Genomic DNA, 23,459 nt, shown 5'->3' on the forward strand with positions numbered 1-23,459 from the left:
GTCCTGTTGGCACTTTCCCTCTGTTCTCAGCACTGAGCAGCAGCCCCTTGGCTCTGCTCTCTGTGCCTGGCTGAGGGCTGAGGACCAGGCAGGGCAGGAGCCCCGCACTGCTCGGTCCTACGTGCTCAACTGGGTGCGTGAGTGCATACATGTTTGTGTCTCAACAGATGGAGTCAAAGTCCATCAGGACCAGGAGACGTCTGTTAGCAGAAGCAATTGTAAATACGAGCAGGAAGGCAGGAGGAGCAGCGGGCAGCCCTGTCAGGCCCTGGCTCAGTCTGTATTGCAGGGACACCCCTGCACAGCCGCCCTTTGCCTTGCACGGTAGCAGTGGGGTTCTGCTTTTGCCACAGCGGTCTCACAGAAAACCAGATCTGCAAGGGCGCTGTGGCAGCTCCTTGTGAAGCACCACGGGCACATTCTGCATTGGTGCAGCCGTTTCTCCTGCAGTGCAGCGCTGCCCGGTCCGCAGTGCCCAGCTGGCTGTTCTGCAGTGCAGGGTGCACAGCATTGCCCAGCTGGCACAGGGACGTGCTGAGGGATGCGCTGCAGGGACGTGCCATGGGGTTCACCCCTCTAGCTCTGGGCTGGGAGCAAAGTGAGGCTAATGCAGGGTGGGCTCTGGGCAGTTTGTAGAAAGAAGCTCTGCTGGTGTCCCGATGTTGGCTGCAGGTACCTACCACTGTTTGGGGGAGCCCTGGTGTGCACTGCTGCTCGTCTCCCCATGCACTGCCTCATGCTGTGCTGTGCCACCCCAGGCGGGCTGCCATGGGAGCAAACCTCGTTACTGCGTGATAAACAGTTGGACATTTTGGCCTCGTTTCTGCAAGACTAACCTGGCAGGAATGAGAGGAAACAAAATTAAATCTCAGATTTTCTGACTCCCGGAGTAGCATCTGGCAGTACTGCTGCATGTGACGATTTGATTGTCTGCCTGAGAAGGGATTTTTTTTTAAAAGGCACAGTGTGCTTTTATCAAATCATCAGTGGAGGGCTTTGAGTGCAGTTTCTCAAGGCTGAGGAGGGTGTGGGGTTGCATTTTTTGGCAGGCTCTTGGTACAGTTCTTTCTCCCCTGCTTTCCAGTGTCACATCCCCATGAGACCTCCGTGCCAGTGCCACTCTGCTGTGGGGATCCATGTGGTTGGCCCTTGCCAAAGCCCAGTGTGGTGGGGCCTGGGGGGGGGTTCACGCAGCTCCACCATGGGGAGATCTGTGGGGCCGCGGTGCTGAGACACAAGAACGGTTCAACCAAAAGAGGCCTGTCACCCGTGTTCCTTCTTTCCTTCCTCCCAGACTGGGCTGCAGGGGTTGCTGACGGCTCCTGTTCTGTTTTGCAGGAAGCAGGAGCTGCTGAGCAGCACAGATGTGACCCTCCCGGAGCGGCCACTGTCCCCTCCGCTCACTGCCCCCCCCACCATGAAGGTGAGTGCTGCACCGCAGGGCTGAGCACCCTGCGTCGGGGCCGTGGGCGCGCGGTCCAGGCTGGGTGCTGCTTTTGGAAACGGAGCCGGCGAGGAGCAGCACTTCCAACGCAGCGCCTGTAGCAGCTGGGGCCGTTCTGAGCGGAGCAGAGTAGGTGGTTTCTGGAGAGCAGCCGGCAGTTTGTTCAGACACCATCAGCTACAGCGTGGTGCGCGTGCCAGCGGGCCCCATTCTGCTGCTGCCGCGTTACGCAATGCCAAGCGGCAGTGCCAGGCGGGTGCAGAGCCCAGTGCTGCTGTCCTGATCGGCCCCAGCTCCACGTGCTGCCCCGGGGACCCACCTGCGTGCCTGCTGGCACCTGCTCTTTGGCCCCAGCATAAGCCTTCGAGGCACGCAGCTCCTCTGCTCTCATGGAGTAACCCAAGCAATTAGTGTGAGTGGAGCTTCCAGACAAAGGAAATGGCAGCTCTTCCCCCTGGGTGGCTGCAAAGCATTTGATATGTTGCCACCCGGGAAATTACTCATTAAACTGGCGAAGATGAGATCGAAGAGAAGCTTAGGAGACAGCTGAGAACTTGGTTAAATGGTTGTTAAGAGTGGGGGGAGGGGTGGGGAAGAATGGAGCTGGAGAAGTTTGTTAGTGAGGTTTCTCAAGTTTTGGCTCATTTTACTTATGTTGGTGGCCTGGGTGCACAAAGCAGGCGTGAGCTGGCAGAGCACACTGGTGGATGGCAGGGGTTGTGAGGGGCTGGGGCTGAGGAGGACGGGATAGGGTGACACGCGGAGCTGGCAGTGAGTCCTGCCCGGCACAGCCCGCTCACTCCTCCCCGCCTTGCAGCAGTCCCCAGCCAGGAGCTCACAGCTGAGCTGCACAGAGTGAGCAGGTTCATTCCTACATGCACTCTGTGCTTTCTGCTTAATTCTGGGCACAGGCTGCAGACAGCTTGCTGGAGGCACTGGCTTCCTGCAGCACAGCCCATTGCTAATTCAGCTGCGTGAGCAAACTCCTTCTAAGAGCATGCAAGCTCTGCCAGCAAAAATGTGTTTTCCTGGTGTAACTCAAATTCCTTGAAGGAGGCAAACTACAATGGCAAAAACCTTTTTTTGCTGGTGTAATTCCACAGTGAGGCTTGCTTCCCACCAGCCCTCAGTGGGAGGAATTTGTCTGGCACCTGTAATGGACATCACCGTGCAGGAACAGAGTGGCAGACCGAGCCAAAAGTGAGCAGAGCCGAGCGGCCACAGGGCAAAGCCATCCTTCTGCTCCTGGGCTCCCCTGCTGCTCTGCTGTGTCCGCCCTGGAAACTCACGGGGAGAGGAAGGGGCAGCGAGTGCAGGCAGGGACACGGCCCCAGGGGCAGACGTGGCCCCGCAGCCGCCTCTCCTCTGCCCGCGGCCGCACCAAGCACTTCCAGCCGGAAGACAGGTGGGCACGGCGTGGCACAGCCAGACCCGGGACCTGGCGTGGTGCAGGCTTTCTGATTGGCCTTGTGCAGGGAGCAGCCAGGCTGAAAGCAGGCTGGAAGGGCTGCGCTGATACCTGCCCATGGCAAGGACGGGTGACCCCGTCGTTGCGGCTGGGGCGAGGTGCTGTCTGAGTGCTGGTTGTGCCGGGCTCTGCTGCGCTGCCCGGATGCATGTGGGAGGTGGGGATGTGCTCGTTGGAACCGAGCCCCTCTCCTTCCCTCGCCTCCCGCCCCGTTCAGCTCCCCGTGCCACCTCTCGCGTCCGTGACGGGGAAAACCTCCGTGAGCCACGTGCGAACTCTCGCCCGCTTCCTGCCCAACCTGTTTGGGGCACTTCCCGCGGAGCCACCCTTTTAAATAACAAAGCAGCAGCACTGCCATGCCTCTGGCTGGAGAAACATTAACGAAGGGAGGTGTCGGTGGGGATGGTGGCCCGCCTGGCGCCGGGCCGCTCCGCGCTGCACTGCCGGTAGGACCCGCGGTGGCCGCAGCGGCTCCGGGGGCGAGGCTGAGAGCTGCGGGCGGTGCGGGGCTGAGATGGATTTCCTGCGGGGGCTGCTGGTGAGTGCCACGTGCGGAGCTGCGGGCAGCGGTTCGCTGTGGGCACTGCCGGGTGTGCGGTGCTCAGCTGCACACTCTTGGTGCGGTTTTCTTTCTGGGTGTCGTTTTCTTTGGAAACCTCCGATATGGGCGCTTTGTGGCTGTGCTGCTACTTCTGCTTCACGTCGGTCCTCATCTGCTCGCTATGTTGTACCCTCATGTGCTGTGGGCTCAGAAGCACCGGCTCAGCAGCACCAGCTCCGCCAATGGGGCTCTGGGGCAGACCTGACGCTGATGGAGAGTAGCAAATGCAGCACCCTGTGCTGGGATGCTGGAGGTGATGTTGTGATCTCTTTGCTGTCAGGAGAATGCTTTTAGCTCTGAGGTAGCGAGGACATGTGAGCTTAGGAAGAAAACAACAATGGTTCTATTTTTGGCTTGGATATTCTGCATTTCTAAGGTCACAGAATCGTAGGGGTTGGAAGGAACCTCCAGAGATCATCGAGTCCAACCCACCTGCCAAAGCAAGTTCCCTACACCAGGTCATTACTACAAGCTTTGGGACAGGTCTGTCCTGCCTGTGGAGGGACGGAATGGCTTTCTGTGCCAGTGGTGCCTTTGGTTGCTTTTGTAGCACAGCTGCAGTCACTGCTGCCAGGAGCAGCTGGGCTCAGTGACTCAGCTCAGTAAGAACAAACTGGTGGCTGAACCACTGCAGGTGACGCTGCTCCTGACTGAGCAGCACAAAGGTATAATTGTCCCAACTATATGTACCAAAATATTTGTGGCGTGGTAAAGCTTGGCTTCAAGTCTGCATAAATTCCTAGTGGCTACAGACTGCTCTTTGCTTTATTAAATGTGTGTACACGTGTTCTGCTGGAGCTCACTTGGAAAGGTGGATCGGGTTCTGCTCTGTTGTTTTGCCTGTCTGCCCTGGCTGCTGGCAGAGGGGTGACAGCTATTTTCATTGTCTCAGAGAGCATGCGTCTATTGCAGATGCCTGGAGATAAGCAGGAACCTGAAAGGAACTTAAAGTAAAGCAAAGCCTTTTCAGTTTGGACGCAGAGCTCTTCTGAACCTAGGTGCGTTTCTCCTGCTGCAGGTGCAGTGATAAAGAAGGGGCATAGTCTAAGGGCAGGACTGTGGCCAGGGCTGCAGGCTGTGCCTGGCCGTCGGGCAGCGCCTCTGCTGCATCTGTGGTGAGAAAACTCGTGTGAGGCCCCTTTGGTCTTGGAATGATTTTAATTTCTTCATCTCCCCCTCTGATTTTTCTTTCTTTTCTGTCTTTTGAGGAATTCAGTTGGTTCTAGGGCTCCCCAGAACATACTCTGGTGCTGTGCTCTTTGGCACGGTGCTGTGAGCCCCTGCCCTGTGTCCTGCGTTCCCCTTCTGCAACCACTGCTGGGAACCAGAGGTGCCGTCCTGCAGTGAACACGGATTAAGATCTGTGGGTGGGGGAGAGTAAGGGAGAGGAGAAAGAAGTCCTTCATCAAATCCCTGTCAAAGTTACATATTGGTTTACTAGGAGTGCCCTAGTATTGACATCTTGAGGATGCTGGATAATTTATTTGCTTGTATGTGGGAGCAGGAGGGGCCGTGCAGGGTAACTGTGCCACCGTTGTCCCAGTGGTGTCCTGCCGAAGGCCAGCATGCAGGTGCTGTGCATTCAGGAGCCACCGCTCACCACAGCTCATGGATCAGCACGCCTGGCCAGGCCCGGCCCCAGAGCAGAGATTTTGCTGCTGGTTTCTGTATGGAGCCCCGGGCAGCAGCCTGGGCTTTGTGCCCACCTGATCTCCAGCACCGTGCAGCACTGAGCACAGGGATGTGCTGCATCCACAGCGTGCAGTGCAGCTGCTTCCCAGCCCAGGCCTGCAGGATGGCTGAGCTGCTCTGCTCGGCATTGCAGCCCATCTCGGCAGCTCCCGGCACCCGGTTGGACAGCACAGTTCTCTTTTCTTTTTTCAGTCTGCAGAATTCTTCGAGATGTTGGAGAAGATGCAGGTGAGCTGCAGTGCGGTGCGGGGCGGCGTTGGCGTGAGATGTCCTGCAGGCGTCTGTGTGATGGCAGCTTCTTCATTGTTCAATCTGTTCACTTTGTTCCAAACAGGCACCAAAACTTGAAGATCAGAAAGCTGGAAGCCAAAAACATAAGGTTTGTTGGATTTTATTTCTTGTGTGGATCTTTCCAAGAGTTCCCTGTTATCTCCAGAAATCGGGGCTTTAATGTGTGTAGTCAAAGGCAGTTGCTTAAAGGACTAAAAGGGATTTAGGAGTTATCTAAAAGCAAGGCACTGATTGAATTGCAGAGATAAGAGAGTGGTGCATGTAAATCCCTAATCCAGCTTTGTGTCCAAACCGATGCATCTCGCTGTTGAGTGATGTGTGCTGGCTGGGTCTGTGGTGCTGTGCAGAAGGTGGCGTGGGTGCAGGATGGGCAGTGCCATGGGCAGAGCAGGGCAGAGCTGGGGCTGCACCCAGCAGCATCACTTAGTGTGTTAAATTGCATTTCGGGTTCAGGGACAGATGGAACCCGGGGAGGAAGCAGTAGTGTGCAGTTCTGTGATTCCCTTTGCAGGAGGACTACATCCCATACCCCAGCATCGATGAGGTAGGTGCTCTGAAACATGCTTCTGTGACCCCAGGGCAGTGCCTGTCCAGAAGTGTGTGGCAGTCTTGCTTCCAGCAGGAGCTGTGAGGCACGTTGCTCCTGCCCAGCTCTGCGCTGCCATACCTGCTCCTCACAGAGGAGTAGGGCACTGCAGAGGGGCGGGACCTGCCCTGCGGTGTGGGGCAGCCCATCATCCTGTGCTTCCCCAGATCCTGGAGAAGGGCAGCCCCTACCCGCTGGTCATTCTGCCCCAGTTTGGGGGGTACTGGATTGAGGACCCAGAGAACCTCGGCACACCCACCTCATCCGACAGCAGTGTCTGCGAGGAGGAGGAGGAGAACTTCAGCCCCAGCCCCTATGGGTACAAGCTGGAGTGCAAAGGAGAGGCCAGAGCATACAGGAAGCACTTCCTGGGGAAGGTGGGTGTGGAAAGGGCAAGGGGTTGGCTGAAATTTCTCCCAGCCAGGAGAAAAAATCAGATCCCACAGTTGTGAGTGGAAAGGGCGAGTGCTGCAGCCTTGCTCTGGGCAGGGGCAGCAGGGCTGCTGGCTCACAGTGCTGGATGCTGTGCCCGGAGCCTGCGAGGCTGGATGGGGGGAGTGTTGTCCTGCTGTGTGCTGAGCCCCACCACCCACCTGCTGCTTCTCTCTGCAGGACCACTTAAACTTTTACTGCACGGCCAGCAGCCTGGGAAACCTGATCCTGTCCATTAAGTGTGAGGAGATGGATGGCACTGAATATTTACGGATTATACTCAGGTACAGAGGAAAAATGTGCAGTGTTTAGCAAAATGTCTTCTCCTTGAAATACTCTCCATTTGTTTATCTGTGAATACAGCAGGAAGGACACAGCACACTGAGGGGCTCAGGGGGCTCGGGGTGGGGCAGAAGCCAGAGGCACTGTCCCTATACTGCTCTGTACTGTGGTGAACACAGAGCTTTGATCTGTTGCTGAAATCACATCTGGAACTCCTCATGATCCACTGTCATATCTGCTGCCATTTTTCCCCTAATCTGGCAAGGGTGCCTGAGCCGTTGCCTCAATTCTCTTCTAAACAACGAATACTTTAAGAGGTGCAGAGATGAGAATAACGATGGAGCACTTGTTAACTGACCAAGCCCAACAGAACACCGTGTTGCAGCACCTCCTGCAGTGTGCATGGCACAGAGCTGTGCTGCTGGCGGGCAGGGAGGCTGCAGTGCCTCGGGCTGCACGGGATCCTCCCCAGCTTCTTTTCATTCCTTTTTCCTTGTTAGGTCCAAAGTGAAGACGTTGCATGAAAGAATTCCTCTGGCAGGATTTAGCAAGCTGCCCAGCATCCCACAGATTGCGAAGGTAACCTGCATGGGGCTGCTCTGGGTGGGTTGCTGGATGAGCTCAGGGATGGGGAGGGGGAAGCTGCACCCAGGGACTGCCCCACTGCACCTCTGGTTAGCACCAGCTGGGCATGGGCATCGCAGCAGGACGGGATGCCATGGGAGCTCCTACAGCTCCGGGCTGGGTGCATCTCTCTGATAAGATGTGTGCAGCCATGCTGCCAGACTCCCCAGTCTGGGATGCCCACTGATGCTCACAGCACTTTTCCTTTGTCCCAGGCCTTCTGTGATGATGCCTCTGGACTGAAGTTTAATCCGGTTCTGTATCCCAAGGTGAGGAACTTACCTTGCATTCAGTAGAGATCAAGTTGGGATAATTCTGCCTTTTTCCCCATGATCCAGTAGCTTGGTTGTGGAGCATGGGAACTTGTGCAGAGCTAGGAGGATTCAGTACCTTTGAGAAAGATCTTCTCAGTGCTCTGTACAGATGCAGGGCACAGATACTGTTTTCCTTAGGGAATTATAGAATCGGGGTGGTGAGGCCCTGGCACAGGCTGCCCAGAGCTGTGGATGCACCATCCCTGGAGATGCCCAAGGCCAGGCCAGAAGGGGCCCTGTGCAGCCTGCTCTGGTGAGGGTCACCCAGCCTTCTGAGGGATTGGAACAAAGTGATCTATAAGGTCCCTTCCAACCCAACCATTCTGTAATACTATGGTGGTTCCATGAGATGCCCCTCTCCGGAGGGAAGGACACACAGGCTGTGAGGTATGAACCAGCCCCAGTCTGGGTGTGGTGCCTGCAGTTTACCTGGAAGCCCAGTAGGGCTGAGCCTGTCCTCGCTGTGATGGGGCTGGAACTCACTTGTTCCCCGCTCCAGGGTCACTGGAGCACTGCAAACTCTTGAGCTGCTGTAGAAACCCATTATGGGAAACTTTTACAGCACACTTCTCATCTTCAGCCGTTTGTTGTGTGTCAAACACGTAGCAGGCTCAGCAGTGCATTGCCAGGACTTTCAGTGCCCTTTGATGTAGCCCAACTGAGGCAGTTTCATTCACCCATTCTCATTACCATCTTACCACCATCCATCACTGGAAGCTCAAGAGCAGCCGCTGCCACCCAGGACAGTGACCCCAGGTCCCACTCCTCAGCTGCCACGGGCTCCCAGCTGTGCCTTGTTTCACTGCAGGCCTCCCAGATGATAGTGGCTTATGATGAGCATGAGGTCAACAACACTTTCAAGTTTGGTGTCATCTACCAGAAGTTCAGGCAGGTGAGTGAGCGCTGTGAGCATGGGGCATTGCTGTGCCCGGCTTTGCACTGCGGTTGGCCCTGCAGGTAAATGAGTGCCACGTGCAGCACGCGCTGCAGCTGGTGTTCTTACCAACAGCAAGTCTCTGGTGACTTGGATAAGGCCCTGGCTCATTAAAATACAATGTGACGGAAGAATAATCAATATTAAAATCAGCTGTAGGGAGAAATGGATGTGGAAGTGCACTGTAGCAGCCACAGTGCCTTAATTAGATGTGTGTTCAGACAGTGCAAAGTGGTGCATTGGTGGGAGCTGTGAGCCATGCAGACACGCCTGTGAGTGCTTCCATTAGCCTGGGGATGCTGGCTGCAGAGCATGGGCACAGCTGGGTTGTATAATTTGCCACAGATGATTCTGACAGGCACCCTCATTATCTTTACGCATTGCGTTTTGTTTTGGATTGAATAACTCATAGAAGACCATTATCAAGGTGTCATTGTTTTGAAATACACACGTGAAGGATTCAGGTAGGCTGCCCGTTCCTCTCCCAAGATGCGTCTATGTCTTTGCAGACTCAGGAGGAAGAGCTGTTCGGCAACAATGAGGAGAGTGCTGCCTTCAGGAACTTCCTAAATTTGCTGGGAGACACCATAACACTGCAGGACTTTAAAGGGTATGTAGAAAAGACTGATTGTACAAGTAAATTTAGCTAAAGACCATATAGTCTGTAAAGTATCTATCATGTGAGAGCAGAAGTCAGCTCATTCATGAGCAGCACAAATATAGCTCTGGCTCGTGGGTCACAGCTGGGGGAGTTTACAGAGGAGATGGAACTGCCGGCAGCACTTCGTCCCTGCAGCCCTGAGGCTGTGAGGCAGACTGCTGCAACTCGGCTGTAGAGGAAGGGCTGTGGGAGTGCGGCGGTGCCGTGGGGCTCTGCTCCATGCCTGGAGCTGTGACCGTGCTGCATGCCCTGGGCCTCAGGCTGCACTGCACTACATGGCGCACAGTTTGTTCTTTCCCGTTTGCTAGCAGGTAGATGAAGACAAATGAGATGGTTTGTTCTGTTGCCTCATCCCCTGATAGCCACCAGTGGGCTCTGGTGAGCTGTCAATAAGTATTTCTGCCTTTCTTCCTGACTCTTCCCTCATTTCCAGTTTCCGAGGAGGCCTGGATGTCAGCCACGGGCAGACGGGGGTTGAGTCTGTGTACACCGTGTTCCGGGACAGGGAGATCATGTTCCACGTGTCCACCAAGCTGCCTTTCACGGAAGGGGACACCCAGCAGGTGAGGGATGAGCCTGGAGCGCCCACGGGGCAGAGCCACCTGCCCAAACCAACCATGCTTTCCCCTTCCGCCCAGCTGCAGAGGAAGAGACACATTGGCAACGACATTGTGGCAATTATCTTTCAAGAAGAGAACACGCCATTCGTCCCAGACATGATTGCCTCCAATTTCTTACATGCCTACATTGTGGTGCAGGTGGAGAACCCCGATGCAGACACTGCATCCTACAAGGTAGGGGATCTCAGCTCATGTCACGGTTTGCTCTGTCTGTGCATAGCCACGTGCATGACAGGCTGCATCTCCAAACCACACATTTGCTCATGTGTGCTCGGGGTGCTCAGGCATCTATATAGCTGGAGAATGTATATATTGAGCATATGTGTGTACATGGACACATACATTTGTGTGTATACATACATATGTGTGCATATAAAGTGTGCCCATGTAGCAGTATGCTCATTTACAAGATATTTTTGATGCCACAGATGTTGCAATGAACCCAGAACAGCTCATGCTGCCTAAACACAGTGCAGGTAGCATCACCCCTCCATCAGAGTTTCTCACTCTGAAAGCATGCTGCTTAGGGCCATGAGGGAAAAAGGTTTGTGAGAAGTAGACGTGTGCAGTTATCCCATGGACTCAGGTGGGCTGCAGCCCGGGGCTGAGCTGGGGGCATCGCCCCATGGGGCTCCGTGCTGCTCACTGCCCCCAGTCCACCGCTGCCTGCCCACACAGGTCTCTGTCACGGCCCGGGAAGACGTCCCCTCCTTTGGCCCACCACTGCCGAGCCCGCCAGTGTTTCAGAAGGTGAGACAGGACTGAAAGTGCATGCCAAGTTGGGAATTGTGTGTGGGTGTGAGTCTGGGATGCCTCGGGGCACACCTGGAGGCAGAGCTGGGTGTGGGGTCTGTAGGGTCGTGGCTCAGTGCTACCAGCAGCAGGACAGTGCAGATGCCCAACCCTCCACTCTCACTCCTAGAGCCCCGAGTTCCGGGAGTTCCTGCTCACCAAGCTCATCAATGCCGAGAACGCCTGCTGCAAGTCAGACAAGTTTGCGAAGCTGGAGGTACGGCTCGCTGCCTTTCTGCCCCCCTACTGCCCCACACCATCCCCACACTGCCCTAGGACTGCTCCTCCTTGCTCTGAACTGGGTCAGCTCTGAGACAAGCTCAGGGACCAGCAGAGTGAGCTTCCTCATGTCCTCACACCCAAGGCTGTCCTGCTGAGCCTGGTGTCATTCCCCAGGACCGGACACGTGCTGCCCTGCTGGACAACCTTCATGATGAGCTCCACGGGCACACACAGACCATGCTGGGGATGGGGCCTGAGGAGGACAAGCTGGAGAACGGAGGACACGGGGGCTTCCTGGAGTCTTTCAAGGTAAACCTCAGTCCCTCCCCAGCAGGAAAGTTAACGTGTACTGAGGGCTGGAAGGTGTCTTTGTGGAAGGTGCAGAAGGGGTTCTGGGCATGAGTGGCCCTGAAGGCAGAGGAAGGTCCCCATGTTGCTGGCCTCATGCTGTGGGGGCGAGTGTAGGCTCAACTGCATCCTGTTGGGACACAAGATGCAGAAATTGAGGCACGATGCAGCTGTCCTACGTCGTACCACGATCTGAGGCGCTGATTGTTCTCTCTGCGCTGTGGCGCACGGAGAGCAGACGCGGCTTTTGGGCTTGCAGGGTGCGCTGGGCCGCGTGGTGCGCCCGGCAGGTGGAGCTGGCATCGTCCTGCCCCACCGCCTCGGGGCCGCGCTGCTGGGCTGTGTGCTGGCATACCTCCTGCGCTGTGCGCTCTGAGCACCGTGGGGCTGGAGCAGGGTGGGATGTTCTTCTGCTGGTTGCATCACACCGACAAGCTCTCGGCCCCTTCCTCCTGTTGGCTCTGTGGGCACTCAGCTGGCAGGGCATCGTAGGGGACGCGCCATGCACGGAGCGCTGTGCCGGGGCACTGGCAGTGCCAGGAGGAGATCCTCCTACCCGCACACTGCCAGAGCTGGCAGCGGAGCGACCTGCTGCTCCCACCCACAGACACCGTCAGTTTGTACAAGTTGCTGATCCCAATAAATCCAGTCTGATGGATGCTTGCTTGCAGCTCGTTACTCAAGGGGCAGGAGGGGACACTGTGGTCCCTGTGCGGTTCGGTGCTGCAGGGTGCAGTGCGGGTTGGTATTGAGGGGTTTTACACGGGGCTGAAGCTGGCAGCAGAGCGGTGCCTATCCATCGTGGATGCGGTGCTGGAAGCCTTCAAAAACACGGCCTTTGGAGGCTTGTTTCCTCTGATACCTCTGTGTCCTGAGCTGTGCTTAAATGGTCTGGAGGAGGACATAGCCGTGACCTGCTGGGTAGTGCAGCAGAAATTCAGGAGGCAATAGCTGCAAAGGGAAACTTTCCTGTAATTGGCACACCAGTATCACAGCCCAGTTTGGGCTCTGGTTGCTATGGTTATCACAGTAATTAAAATAAGTGTACAGATTTTTTTAACTTGCGCATTTCCCTGCTGCTCTTCATGGTGTGTGCCAGACTTCCAAAAGATCTTGTGGTCTTATTTGTGAGTGCCTGGGACAACAACTGAGGGAAGGCTTTAAAAATAGCTCGAGTCCTGTTCAAGCATCCAAAATGGGTGTTCAGATTCGCAAAAGGTCTCTGCCTCCCGCATGCACAGCTCTGGTTCCAACAGTTTGAATCAAAACATGTTAAAGTCATCGTCAGCCCCTACGTGTTCAGTTCCTGCTCAGAGATGGCACCTTTGCTTCTTTCTCTGCACCCCTGGACCGCCCTGCAGGGGCTGCACAGCCCTCTGCGCTCCCTCCCTGTATCCCACTGTCATCGGGATGGCCCCATGCTGCCAGAGCGGAGGGCACCGCAGCCCCTTCATTGTGCAGAGCCGGGGCGGTGCTAGAGCTCCCAGGGTCTTCTCCTTCCTAGGAAGCGGTGTGCACTGGAACTGGCACAAACGTCTCAGGGCAGCTGGCAGCAGGCTACGGGTTGCTGCGTGCTGCATGGGAACTGTCAGCCGTGCAGGGGCAGGAGGGGCAGAGGGGGCTCCTCGCAGAGCCTTCCTGCAAACCCAGAGAGTGGTGCTGGGGTGTGTGGTTGGATGCTGCCCTACCGCTGGGCTGCGCTGTTGCTCCTCGGGGGTTCTACAGGGAGGGGCCTGGGGCTCTGGGGCTTTGGGTGGCAGTGGTGCCGGGGAGTTGGTAACTGCTGTCTCCTGTCCCTCGTGGCCACAGAGAGCCATCCGCGTGCGCAGCCACTCCATGGAGACAATGGTGGGCAGCCAGAGGAAGCAGCATGGCGGTGGCATCCCGGGCAGCCTGAGCGGGGGCATCGCGCACAACAGCAGCGAGGTGACCAAGACCACCTTCTCGGTTAGTGCAGCCCCGTGGCCCTCTGTCCCACTGTCTGTGTGTGTGTCTGCTCCCTCCCATGCCGGCAGGGTGCTGTAGGAGTTTCTCAGATGGGGCTGTGCGCTCCTCGAGCTCGGGCTGTGTGGTTCTTTCAGCCCCCGGTCTCGGCAGCCGCGGCCAAGAACCAGTCGAGGAGTCCCATCAAGCGCCGCTCGGGGCTGTTCCCACGCCTGCACACGGGGTTGGAGAGCCAGGCAGACAGCAGGGCGCGATGGTAAGCGTGACATTCCCGGTGCTGAGGAGCCCTGCAGTGTGGCTGTGGTGCCAGAACCTCCCTGTTCTGCATTAGGGCTGTTTCTGCCACGTTCAAGGCTGGGGTGTCTCGGATCCCTTCACTCTGACTTAAAGATATAGTATTCAAAGAGCATCTGTTACTCTGAGTTTTGGCACATGGTGCTAGAAGTATAATTTGACCATTCGTTTTAAGTCTCCCCACACAGCCTTTTTGTGCCCTCAGTGACAGTATTTCTGGAGCACAGAAGACACCAGATGTTGGACATTCATCCCAGGAGATGAAATCTGAGACCTCATCCAACCCCAGCTCCCCTGAAATATGCCCCAACAAAGACAGGTGAGCAGCACAGAACCAAACTGCCGCAGTCCCTACAACCAACACCCAGAGAACCAGGGGCCGTCAAAAATAACATCTCCAGATTCTACTATGAATAAGTTGGATAAGTACTGTGAATAAGTTGAGGAAGTAAAATAGAGGTTCTGGTGATTCACGTGCACTACTCTACTCTTTTATCATCTGAAAATAGCTGTCTTTAGAAAAGAGCAGCAGCAAGGAGCCACGTTGGCAGGAGTTTCCAAACCCTGCAGGTTGGGGCAGGCGCATGGAGTGAGCTCCCTGTGCATGTTCCCACAGCGACCAGATCCTGTGTTCCTCCTTTGGAGGGGAATGCTCCCAGCCATGCCCCGACTCCATCCCATGGTGGCTACTCTGTGCCCAGCAGAGCTCATCCCACAGTGCTCAGCTCGGTGCTCGGTGCAGTGACCGCATGCTTTACTTAAGTGTCTCGTCACCCCCTAGGCCCTTTGTCAAGCTGAAGGAGAACGGCCGGTCCAACATCTCGCGCTCCTCCTCGAGCACCAGCAGCTTCAGCAGCACAGCGGGGGAGAGTGAGACACTGGAGGAGTACGACAGCGTGGTAGGAACCCAGTTCTGTGCTGCAGCTCTGGGGGGGGTCTGCTTCAAGTCTGGGGGCTCCTTGGGGGGGATGCCACAGCCTCGTGCCCCTGTATGATCCTGGTGGGTGCCGGTGTCATCCCAGCAGGGCGGAGGGAAGTGCGCCTGTCCACTTGGGTTGGCTCCTATGGGATTTATTGAACAACCCTGAAGGATGAAGGTTGCTGTTCCATGCTGAGCCATGCTGTGCCATGTTTTGCTGTTCTGTGCCATGCTGTGCTGCAGAGTGCAGCTCTGCTGGGCACGCGCAGAGCGCCGGGTAGCAGCTCGCTACAGGGAGTGGAGTTGTGTCCCACTCTATCCGTGCAGGGCAGCCAGCCATCCACAGCATCGCCCTTCAAGCAGGACGTGTTCATCTACAGCGCATCGCCCGGCAGTGATAGCCCGAGCGTGGGGGCCGCGGCCACCCCGGTCATCATGAGCCGGAGCCCCACAGGTGGGTTCTGGGGCAGCCTGGTGTGGGAGCAGCTATGGGAGAGGCAGTGAGGATGCAGGATGTGGGGCCCCGACTGTGAGCAACTCGCCCGGCTCACCCATACTGCAGCACGGAGCTCTAAACCAGCACAGGGGGGCTTCTAGGACTCTCCTGATGGACATTTGCAGTAGCCTTGGAAACTTGCTGTCTCCAAGGAATGAGTTGTGACTCAGGAGTTCTTTAGTAACCAAGCAGCTCTCCTTGAGCCTGGCTCTATTACCCCTCCTGCTAACCAACTCTGCACTAATTCCATCCATTGGAGCCAATTAGCAAAGTGAGGTACGAGTCAACGCGAGCCAGACGGGCAGAGCGGGCGCCCGCCCCTCACCGCGCAGCGCAGCAGTTTCCCCGTGCGCTGTGGTCCTGCTGGAAGGAGCCAGGATTCAAATGAAAGCACACATTAGGAACTCGGGAGCTCTTTGCAGAACAGCCGGAGAGCTACAAATCCACCAGTAACAGCTTGGTAATTGGGAGCAGCTTGATAATTGGGAGCAGCTCCGGAAAAGAGCTGGATGTGCAGCCTGGCTCTCTTTCCTTGGTATCAGCACCTCAAGTCCTTCTTGTTCTATTAGCAATTTTCAGAATGAACAAAACAGCGTTTTTAATGCTTAAAGTGTTTATTTTGCATTTTCCTGCCAAAAGCATTGAAATCCATACTTACATAGATCAGTCATTTGCTGCAGCCTTTTCAGTGGCATTTCCAGTAGAAACACTCTGAGATGTAATTAAGCCTCAATTTATTCCATCAAAAACACTTAATGTACAGATTTTGCCAAACGTTCAGTCAAGATAGACTAAATATTGGTAACGTTGGTGACAAAATATTAAATAAAGTTCCTGGCTGCCGCCTGATTCAGCAACCGGTTTGCTCGTGGGTTATTACTTCGCTTTGCTTTTCTCCACCCTCCAGCAGATATAAAGAACAGAAACTCCCCGAGGTCAAACCTGAAGTTCCGCTTCGATAAGCTCAGCCACGGCAGCTCCAGCACGGTACGCAGCGTGGGGACGCCCTGCAGGCACAGCGCGGGGCTGCGGGGCAGTGCTGCTGTGTGTCGCTGTGCCTTTGTCTGCAATCCAACCTGAATTCTGGTTTCTCGTTTAGAGTCACTAGCAGGAAAAAAGGAAGTCGAGAACTTTTCAGTGGTGAGTATTTGTAACACTGTTGTGTGACATGGTTCATCTCATCTCAGGTCCAATGCATATCCTTTAACGACAGCACGCAGCAACCAATTGCAGCGCTTATTATTAAATGCGTGGTCAGTACCAGATCTCTGGGCATCCTAAATGCTTTTGTAAGGTGAGGGCAGCACTGAGCGAGAAAGACGGTAGTGATCAATGACCAATGATGGTCGGTGCCCATCAGTGCCACGATGTAGTGCTGCATTTTCTTTCTCTGTTTCTTGAGTATCTCTGACACTTTTCTCTCTCTCTCTCTTTTTTTTTTTTTTTTTTTTTTTTTCCCCAGAGGATTTTTGTTTCAGCGAAGGGAAAACTTCACCTCCCCGTGGGAACGCACACACCTCACACTCCAGCACGGTGCCCTCCCCACTGCAGCCGACCCTGTGCCCGCCGGAGGACGTCACCTCCCTCTCGGCCCCAGCAGTCCTAGCCCTCGCCGTGCCCCCCTGCCTCCCCTACGGCCCCAGCAGGCTGCGGGCAGGGAGCTGGGGGGGCACCGGAGAGGTTTGAAGTGTCCCTCAGGTGCTTGCACCGTCCATGCACACACACACCTGGGAGCCTTTTTTCCCCTTGGCAGGCACGGGCAGCTCTGGTTCTCTGCTTTTGGAGCTGGTGCGGCAGTGCTGTGGGACCGGGGCTCACGCGCTGCCCCTGCTGACCCCACCCCCAGCTCTTGGGCTGCAAAATACCTGGGGCCGCGCAGCCCCGCGCTCCCCGGGTGCTGGCACGCGGTGCCATCTGCCTTCTCTGCGTGGCCCGAGTGCTTCTTCCCTGCCCAGAACTCCAGCGTGGGCCCGGGACAGACCGAAGCCAAAGCTGCGGTGTAACCGAATCCCAGACTGGTGCTCGGAGCACTGAGCCTGCGGGATCTGCCTCGTCCCGGGGCTGCCCCATCCGCCGGTGGCCGGGACGGCATTGGGCTGCTCCGCCCTTTGCAACATCAGCCCCCGCCTCTGAGCGCGCGTCCGTTCACTTCGAAAGAGGGTGGTTACGGCTGTGCAAGGTGACACCTCCCCATGCCGCTCTGCAGATGCTCCTGCCCGCACAGATATCCCTCGGCCCTTAGGGAGCTTTGCCTAAGGTTCGCTGTAAGTCTGCCTACTATGTTCAGGGTGGTCACGGATTTCCCCCATCCACTTTTTAAATGCTGCAGAGGTGCAGTGCTGCACCTCGCCTCAATCCGTCACACTTGCAAAAGTAACCGCCAGAATCGACGTTCTTCATTTCAAATGGAAGCCGTTTTTTGAGTTCATGATTCCTAACGACGCACAGCTGGCAGCGCCAAAGCCGCCCGCGCGCGGCTGCAGCCCCCGCCCACAAACGGCCCGGCGGTGCGCGCCGCGTGGCGCCGTCTGAAGGAAGGGCTGAGGGCCGGTGGGGCGCGTTAACGAAGGAATTAACGATCCGATTGACGAAGGAACCGCGTCGCGGAGAACGCGAGGACTCCCGACGACCGCTGAGCGCTCTCTCCCGCGGTCCGTGAGTTGCTTTTAAGTCGCGTTTAAACCTCGAGCTGCTCTTTGCCGGAGGCGGTTTCCCTCGCTTTGCTGCCCCCCGGGGGCGCCGAACCCTCGCCCTTCCGCGGAGTGCTGCGCTGCGGGGCTGCTGCGCGCCCAGGGCTCGGTGCGGCTTTCCCGAGGAGTTGTGTGGTTCTGTGCGTGTCGTTGTTTGCGCGCTTGTTGATCTCTGTGAGATCTTTCAGCAAATGCAGTGGCTGCTCTCGTCCGGGCTTTTGTTTTCGGGTGGTTGTTTTGTTTCTGTTATTACTTGAATCTGCGAGGTTCCTTCTGACCCGGAGCGCTTTGTCGGAGGGCTCTGGGAGGGCTGCGGCCCCGGGGCTGAAGCGATGCGTGGGGCGTCGCGGGCCGCGGCGTGGCTTCCCGCTCTGCCCGGGCTGACCGTGCGGGGCGCAGCCGTGCGCTGGCGGAGCGCGGAGGGTTTTGTGCTCCAGCGGTGGGTGAGGGCGTTCCTGCATATATATTGCAAAACGTTTTGTGCTTCTACGTGACACACGCACACATGTACACACCTGCATACAAATGGAAGTGCTTTTTTTTTTCCTGGGTAAAAAGGGACCGTCCCAAGCACAGACTCAGTTTCTTTACGGAGTTTTGGGCTCTGTGGCGACGGCAGACGCAGGGCCGGAATGTTTCCTTGGCACCGGCGGGCACGGTAACCCTGATGGAAGCCACGACCCCGGGTTTCCTCAGCTGCTGCAGGGGCAGTTGGTGCCGGCGGTGCCACGTGGCCCCGATCCCCGCAGGGCACATTGCACCTACACTGCAGGGCTGCGTGCGGCTGGGATGTGCTCAGCTCGGACCCTTAGAGTGTGATTCGTTGTTGGAAGGAATGTAGCACTGCGTATATCCTGCGAAGGAAAATGCTGAATTTGTATCATTAGAATGTGAAGAGAGTTTATAGAGTGAAAAAAAAATCTTGGAAAAACGTATCTGACAGAAGTTTATTTTTTATGTGAAGAGGCGGCGCTTCGTAGTTCCTGGTGGCCTATGTCTGTTGTAAATAATGTACATTTAATTTATTGCTATAGTAGCAGATTGTATTTGTTATGTATAAAACTAAAGGTTCACAAATGTATATTTTGTTGCTTAAATGTGTCTTTGCAAAATACACAATAAATAACATATTTTGTGTCCATATGTTGCACACATCTGTGCGAGCATTAGCCAAGCATGGAGAGGATGCTCTCTCCCTCCTAGGATGCTACAAAATGCTTTCATTTTTTGGGACAGTGTCTGTGTTTTTTCCCTACAGCTTTTGCTGAACGATGAACAGTGCTTTTGACCAGCATTTTTTTTCAGCATTTGGTGATGAGAGTGAGCCCATGGATGTGCCAATGTAAGAACAGGATAATGTTGTGGGATGGGAGTGGGTGGCAGAGGGGCCAAGGAAGAACAAAACCAAACCTACAAAGCTTGGGTTCTCTAAATCAATCTTTATTACAAAAATAATTCTTGCAGCTTCCCCCTTTGCCAGTAACTGGGAAGATTGCTTCATCCACACTGGCATTCAGCAACAGCTGTCACCTTCAGCCTGCCCCAGCCCCCTGCTCTCCTGCACTGAGGCATCCAGCAGTGCCGACGGCACCTGAAGCTCGTGGGGCCGTGGCTGCTCCTTGCTGGAGCACTGCGCCTAGTAAGGTTTGGGCTGGGAGGAGAGAGAAGGGAGTTTAGTGCTGAGCACGAGGGAAAGCACTGACAGTCGTGGGAGAAACAGCAATGTGAAGCGCACCCACCTTAGTTGTGCTCCTCGCTAGGGTGGGCAAAAAGGAAAACAGAAAAAAAGAAAGGCTCTGAATAAAAGGACAACAGGCAGGGTCTGCAGCCTCACTGCATCTCAGGGGCATCTTGGCACAGAATCGCTCTGCATGGTATAGCCCTCTCCCCTCCAACCCAGACACCCCCATCCCCCCACCTGAAGCTGTTCTCACCTTTGTGGAGGTGATGGAGTGCGGCCACAAGGCACCCAGTGAGGCCCAGCAGCAGCAGCAGCAGCAGCCAGGTGGTGGAGGTCGCTTCTGCAGATGAATCAAAAGGAGAAGGATGGGGACAAATGAGGGCTGGGAACAGGATGGTTTTTTTGTTCGTTTTACTCAAAGCGTCGCTGAGAACAGGGATGGGTGAGTGGGCCATTCTCCCTCCAGCCCTCCATGGGATCAGTGCCCAGACAGCACCAGCACAGAGCTCGGTACCTCTCACTGCCACGCTGACGCTCCTGCGGATGGGTGCCTGCAGGCTGGAGTGCTCCACGCGGCACGTGTAGGTGTGGCCGTCCTCATGCAGGGTCGCTGTCAGCAGGAAGAACCTGGACAAGCTGTAGGTGCCGTTGCTGCTGCGCCGGTGGCTGCTGGTGAGGACGTTGGGCACGGTGTCGGGGAGCCGCCTGGCGCCCCGTGGCTCACGGAGCCACTGCACGTGGATGTCCGCAGGGTAGTAGTTGCGGATGTCACAGACCAACTTCTGCTGCTCCCCTTCCACCAGGGATAGGGAGTTCACGTTGACGGTCACCGTGGGCTTTTCTGGTGAGCAAAGATTTATGGCACCATTGGCTTTCTCGTCTCGCCGGTTCTGTCTCCATCATTGAGCTGAACTGACCACAAGTCTGTGCACTGTGTCGGAGCGCCGTTACCTGTTATCTGCAGCAGGACCGCCTGCTCCAGCACGAGGGCTGCCGCCTGCACCGCGCAGATGTACGTCCCCTCGTCACCGAGCTCCACGCGCCGGAGCAGCAGGGATGCGTTACCGCGGGGCTCCTGCGGGAACATCTCAGCGCGGCCGCCGCCGGAGGTGGTGATGCGCCTCTCGGGCCGCCCCTTCTGCCGCAGCGCCCATCGCACGGCTACGGCCGCCCGCGGGTCGGCGTCGAAGGCGCAATCCAACACCGCGTCCTTCCCCAGCTCCGTACGGACCCGGGGCAGCCGCGCGCGGACCGCCAGCACCGCTGCGGATCGGGACGGCGGTGAGGCGGGCGGAGCGGGGCCGGCTGCTACCCGGACAGCCACGCCGCGCACGCCGGCTCTGCCCAACCCCGCGCCGGGTGCGAGCCCAGAGCTCGAGCTGCCACGCTGCGGAGGGTAACTGCTCGTATCGCTGTCCCTGAGCAGTTGCTAAGCCTCATTTGTGCCTCGCTATATACGACAGAGAGGGAGATGTGGTGATTCCCCTACATCTTAACATTGGATTTAATGAAGCAACACCTCCCCAAGCCGGAAGCGTTGCAGAGCTGTAGGGGGAACGGAGCGCTCTGCGGGACCTCAGCATGGGCTGCAGAGCGAGCGAGGGGGCTGAAAGCTCCCCCGGGTGGCAATCAAAGCCAGCTGAGTCCAATTAGCCTGGGGGGGAGGAGTACGGTGGGGCTGAAAAAGAGAGCTGGAAAGGGGTCTGCCTCACTCGGTGGTGTGGCTTGCTTGGATGTAGCTGTCTCAGAGAAGCCCCTGTGATGGGGTGAGTAATAAATGAAAATTTGTTTTTTCTTACGGGGGAGGGGCGATATGGGGTAAGGGGGAACGTGGGGGGTGTGAGTGCTCGCGCTGTGTTCTTGGCTCCAGGCAGTGCTGCTCGCTGTGCTGCCCTCTGCTGCAGTGCCTCGTGGCGCGTCCCCACTGTTGGACCGCGGAGCCCCGGTCTACCTGTTTTCAAGCACTACAGCCGCTTATCTGTGCTCAGCTACGGGCGGGCCCTGGCAGGGTGCGGTTCAGTAACGACAGTCTGCAGGCTGGACCCGGAGCCCCGTTTCTTGTCCGGGTGAGGCTGCAGCTCTCTGGCAGACACTAATTGCTTTTTGCTCCTTCTCTAGAGCCTTCTCCCTCAGCTCAGCAAGCAGCTCACGCTGTGGGTTGCGCTTCCAGTGCAAATACTGTGGAAGTGCTCTGCCTGCTGAAAAGCTTAGATCAGCCTTAACTTGTGTCTGTGTTAAAGCCTTGGTGGCTTCTGTATTTGCTGCTAGGGCTCTTAGAGATGATGGTAGAGAACTACATAAACAGAAAACAGTTATGCTTTTGAGAAGCTGCTTTGAAGTTATTAATTTCTGCAGAGTGTACAGCTCTCAACACAAGGGAAAGCATATGCTTTTCAGTAAATGCATTTTACCTTACAGTTGCTAAAACGTTATCTTGAGCTATCTGTAAACTTATGGGGCTGGTAAAAATAGTCTGAGGTCTGTAAGCCCGGAAGAGAAGTGTCTGGGTGGTGACATTAAGCAACAGCTAGTGGGATACAGAAAGCCAGGCTGGGAGTTCATAGCACCCCAGCGTAGCTGGAGAGGAACAGGTGGTTTCCCTCTACATAATCCCTGTGAAAACGACTCCAGCTTGAAGCTTGGGGTGCAGTTTGGGACACAGCTGAAAGAGCTCAGTGGTAGTTGCTTGCTAATTACCCTCACAGCCTGCAGGCCTGAAAGTTGTGCTCCAACCCCCCCCTTCCCCGTGCTTCGTTAGGAATGTAAGCATGTACAAAGTTCCCCAGAGGAGCATTACCTGACACGTGTGTCTGCTCTGCGATGCCCTGGTGAAGCTGTCCTGGAGTTTGGTGCTCTCTGTCCTCATGGCCTTGCACAAGGAAGGCTGTAGCTGTGTATTTCCCAGCTGTGTGCTTTATGGTGCAAGTGAACCAGGTGTCCAGGCTGTGGGCTCGAACCTCCCTCCCAGGCCAGAGGATCTGAGTGTTGGCTGTAAAGTAATAGCTGATCCTGCAGTCAAGCATGTTGATATCCTCATCTGTGTGCTGCAGAATATTCACCGAGGGCTCTGTGAACACATGCGTGGACCCGTTATCATCCTGGCTCACCTAAGGGCAGTGGAAGCAGCCCCCAGTCTGCACACAGCTCTCAGCGTGGTCCTGCCCTGCTCTGTCCCACCCTGGTGCACTCCAGCAGGAGTGATCTTAGCTGGGACGACATCCTGCCCAGCACTGCTGGATTTTGTCCTGGGGTGGGGTGCACAGCTGCCTTTGTTGTGTGGGAGGGGGTCGGTTCTCCCAGCACCCCAGGTTGGGCTCTCACAGCGCAGTGGTCTCATTGGATGCAGATCTTCAGCGGGAGGTGAAGCTGCTGTGCCAAGTAGGGAAATGCTGAATTTTCTGTAACCCCATCAGCTGAAGCACAGCAGGGCTGCCTGTCTGCTCACTTCTTGCCAGGAGCCAGGCTTGGTCCTCTGAGCACATAGCTCACCTTGTACAATGAACGAGGGCAGGTTGTCTGCAGGAAGGCTTTCTGTCTGAAGCCTTTGAGCGCCTTCTGCTCCAGCCACAGGCAGCAGCAGCCTGACGTTCAGCAGCACGATCTCTGTTTCGTTGGACAGGGGAATGGTTTTTCTCATTTCAAATACGCAGGGAAGTTGCAGGCTCCTCCTGAGCCCCGGCTCTGCAGAAGCAATGCTGTTCGGGGTCCTTGTGATTACTGAAAAGCAGAGATCGTGCACGCTCGAGCTACTTTTAAAATGTTGATAGTCGGTTTTGAAATCGCCCCATTGATGCGGGAGGTGCCGAGCGGCGGCGGAGCTCCGCGCTCCTTCCCACCGCCCGCGTCCCCTCCGCTTCCCAGCCGCTCCCGCAGCGCAGCCGCCGCACCCCTGGCCCCGTCCCGCACGTACCGGCGCTCAGAAGGCAGCCGGCCGCCAGCCACGCTGCGCAGCCCATCGCTCCCTGCCCGTCCTTTCGCTTTCGTTCCCTTTCGCTTTCTCTTTCCCCGGGCGCGCAGCGGGAGAGGCTGCCCGGCACCGCCAGGATGGGGCGGTCGCGACCGGGCCCGAAGGCTCGGACTGCACCGCACCGCGCCCAGCGGGACCCGCAGCGCCATTCGCTGCT

The 23,459-nt window shown here is 56.4% G+C and overlaps 2 protein-coding genes across 4 annotated transcripts; one reads left to right on the forward strand and one right to left on the reverse strand.

Moving 5' to 3' along the window:
- Positions 1-1,342: 1,342 nt before the first annotated feature.
- Positions 1,343-18,793, forward strand: RAP1GAP2 (RAP1 GTPase activating protein 2). 3 transcript variants are annotated; one of them, XM_042879571.1, is made up of 23 exons: positions 1,343-1,423; positions 5,398-5,433; positions 5,540-5,584; positions 6,008-6,040; positions 6,250-6,459; positions 6,695-6,798; positions 7,297-7,375; positions 7,636-7,689; positions 8,543-8,626; positions 9,178-9,278; positions 9,763-9,892; positions 9,968-10,123; positions 10,628-10,699; positions 10,872-10,958; positions 11,138-11,272; positions 13,121-13,258; positions 13,393-13,511; positions 13,725-13,868; positions 14,331-14,448; positions 14,796-14,922; positions 15,872-15,951; positions 16,064-16,104; positions 16,427-18,793. In XM_042879571.1, exons 1-22 carry the CDS (start codon positions 1,418-1,420, stop codon positions 16,070-16,072), a joined length of 2,067 nt encoding a protein of 688 aa, XP_042735505.1. In that variant the 5' UTR covers positions 1,343-1,417; the 3' UTR covers positions 16,073-16,104; positions 16,427-18,793. The 3 variants fall into 3 exon arrangements, 1 of the variants encoding a protein (XP_042735505.1); XR_006180584.1 differs by adding an exon at positions 4,426-4,511 and having other exon boundaries at positions 1,385-1,423; positions 15,872-16,104; XR_006180583.1 differs by having other exon boundaries at positions 15,875-16,104.
- Positions 18,794-19,073: 280 nt separating this feature from the next.
- LOC122184552 (tapasin-related protein-like) lies at positions 19,074-23,333 on the reverse strand. The gene is made up of 8 exons (XM_042879573.1): positions 23,246-23,333; positions 22,825-23,052; positions 22,133-22,402; positions 20,287-20,598; positions 19,850-20,176; positions 19,589-19,675; positions 19,394-19,410; positions 19,074-19,305 (listed from the first exon to the last, which is right to left on the reverse strand). The coding sequence occupies exons 1-8, from the start codon at positions 23,289-23,291 to the stop codon at positions 19,291-19,293; spliced, it is 1,302 nt and encodes a 433-aa protein (XP_042735507.1). The 5' UTR covers positions 23,292-23,333; the 3' UTR covers positions 19,074-19,290.
- Positions 23,334-23,459: the final 126 nt, after the last annotated feature.

The sequence above is a fragment of the Lagopus leucura genome, unplaced genomic scaffold (assembly GCF_019238085.1).
Source record: "Lagopus leucura isolate 7727_CA_CO unplaced genomic scaffold, USGS_WTPT01 Super-Scaffold_100024, whole genome shotgun sequence".
Lineage (NCBI taxonomy): Eukaryota > Metazoa > Chordata > Aves > Galliformes > Phasianidae > Lagopus > Lagopus leucura.